At 61.5% G+C, this 1,706-nt stretch overlaps 1 protein-coding gene across 1 annotated transcript; it reads left to right on the top strand.

The window, feature by feature from the left end:
• Positions 1–867, top strand: LOC110203151 (forkhead box protein E1-like). The gene has a single exon (XM_020979633.1). It carries the CDS (start codon positions 1–3, stop codon positions 865–867), a length of 867 nt encoding a protein of 288 aa, XP_020835292.1.
• The last annotated feature ends 839 nt before the right edge of the window (positions 868–1,706 follow it).

Genomic DNA, 1,706 nt, shown 5'->3' with positions numbered 1-1,706 from the left:
ATGGCTGCTCAGGACTTCGCTGCCCAGCCCGTGCCCTCCGGGACTTCCTCTGCAGAGGCGCTCGTCTGCAGAGGCGCAGCCGAGCGGGCCGGGGGGGCAGGGCCAGACCCCCTGCAGAAGCCCCCCTACTCCTACGTAGCGCTGATCGCGATGGCCATCAAGGAGAGCCCGGAGCAGCGGCTGCCCCTGAGTGGGATTTACCGGTACATCGTGGGTCGCTTCCCCTACTACGAGCGCAACCAGAAGGGCTGGCAGAACAGCGTCCGGCACAACCTCAGTCTCAACGAGTGCTTTGTGAAGGTTCCCCCGGACGGCGGCCCCGGAGCCGCCGGAGAGCGCAAAGGCAACCTGTGGGCCCTGGACCCGGCCTTCCAGGATATGTTCGACCAGGGCGATTATCGCCGCCGTCGCCGCCGGCGCCCCCGCCCCCGCGTCCCGCAGCCCCCGGGGCCCCCGACAGGGAGGTCCCCTACGCCATCGCCCCTCGCCTTAGCAGAGCTGCCCTGCTGCCTCCCCCAGCGTCCGCTCTACCTGCTGGGCGAGCCCTGGGCGCTGGGCCAGCCGCAGCCAGCCTACTTGCAGCCAGGCTGTGCCCCTGCTGTCGGGGGGCCGCCCGGGAGCTACAGCGCCTTCTCTCAGAGCCCCGGGCCCTGCCAGCCTCGGGGTCCCGGGGAGCCCGGAAGCGGCTACCGAGCCCCAGACCCGGCTGCAGCCGCGCCCTTGCCCATCCACTGGAGGGGAGCAGGAGCTGTCCAGCATCCATGGAGCGTCGGTAGCCGCCCTCAAGCGGGACTTCTGACGGCAGGTGCTCCCCAGGAATTCCCACCCCAGCTCTCCTCCCCACCCTCCGCCCAACTAGACTTCTGACGTCAGACGCTCCCCAGGAATTCCTTCCCCAGGTTCCCCCCTCTCCCCCAAGCCAGATCTCTGACGTCAGACACTACACTGGAATTCCTGCTTTCTCACTGGAATTTCCCCACCCCCACCCCTCCTAGAAGAGCAAGATTTCCAGGATGGTTCTCTGAGCCATCGCACATTCGGAGGGCTCCAGGGATGGAGCTGGGGTCTGGAACAGTAGCTTACTCGCTTCCAGACCTAAGGTTTACTTCACACCCCCTCCCCTTTTCAGGAAAGCGAATCTGCCTCAGACCTTCAGTCGATTTTTTTTTTCCTGTTAAAAAACCAGAAAGGATAACAAGTTGGGTTTCTGGTTTGGGCTTGTAGTTGATGAGGGGAGAGGAGTTTGCCCTGGGAATAAGGATTCCTACCTCGGTGGGACTGGTCCAGGGGGGTGTGTGGGGTGAATAATGGAGGTGAGACTGGCCCGAGGGAGACACCACCACTGGCTGGTGCTGTGGCTTTTGAGTTGGGTGGACTTTGGAGGATATCGCCTCAAAGTTTGGGTCCGACAAGGATAATTCATTTTTTTAAGATCCCAGGAGCCCAAGCTGCAGCTGTCTGGGGTATGGATTTACTTCCCCTCCCTTTGAAGCAAGATGAGGACCAGCTTGTGAAGCCTAGTAATTGGGAGAACAGACCTGGAGCCCCAGCTGGCCAGCTTCCCACCCCACCGCTCTTTGGAAACAGCCCTCAGCCAGCTGATTTAAGAACCTCCATTCAGCCAGGAGGGACTTTGGGGGCTTCTTGGCAGAGCCAAAGGAGATGTTTTGTGCGCTTGTTTGTTTTTTTTAAACTCCAATCCTCCT

The sequence above is a fragment of the Phascolarctos cinereus genome, unplaced genomic scaffold (genome assembly GCF_003287225.1).
Source record: "Phascolarctos cinereus isolate Bilbo 61053 unplaced genomic scaffold, phaCin_HiC Scaffold_726;HRSCAF=1367, whole genome shotgun sequence".
Classification (NCBI taxonomy): Eukaryota; Metazoa; Chordata; class Mammalia; order Diprotodontia; family Phascolarctidae; genus Phascolarctos; species Phascolarctos cinereus.
This window is presented reverse-complemented; position numbering and strand designations above follow the sequence as displayed.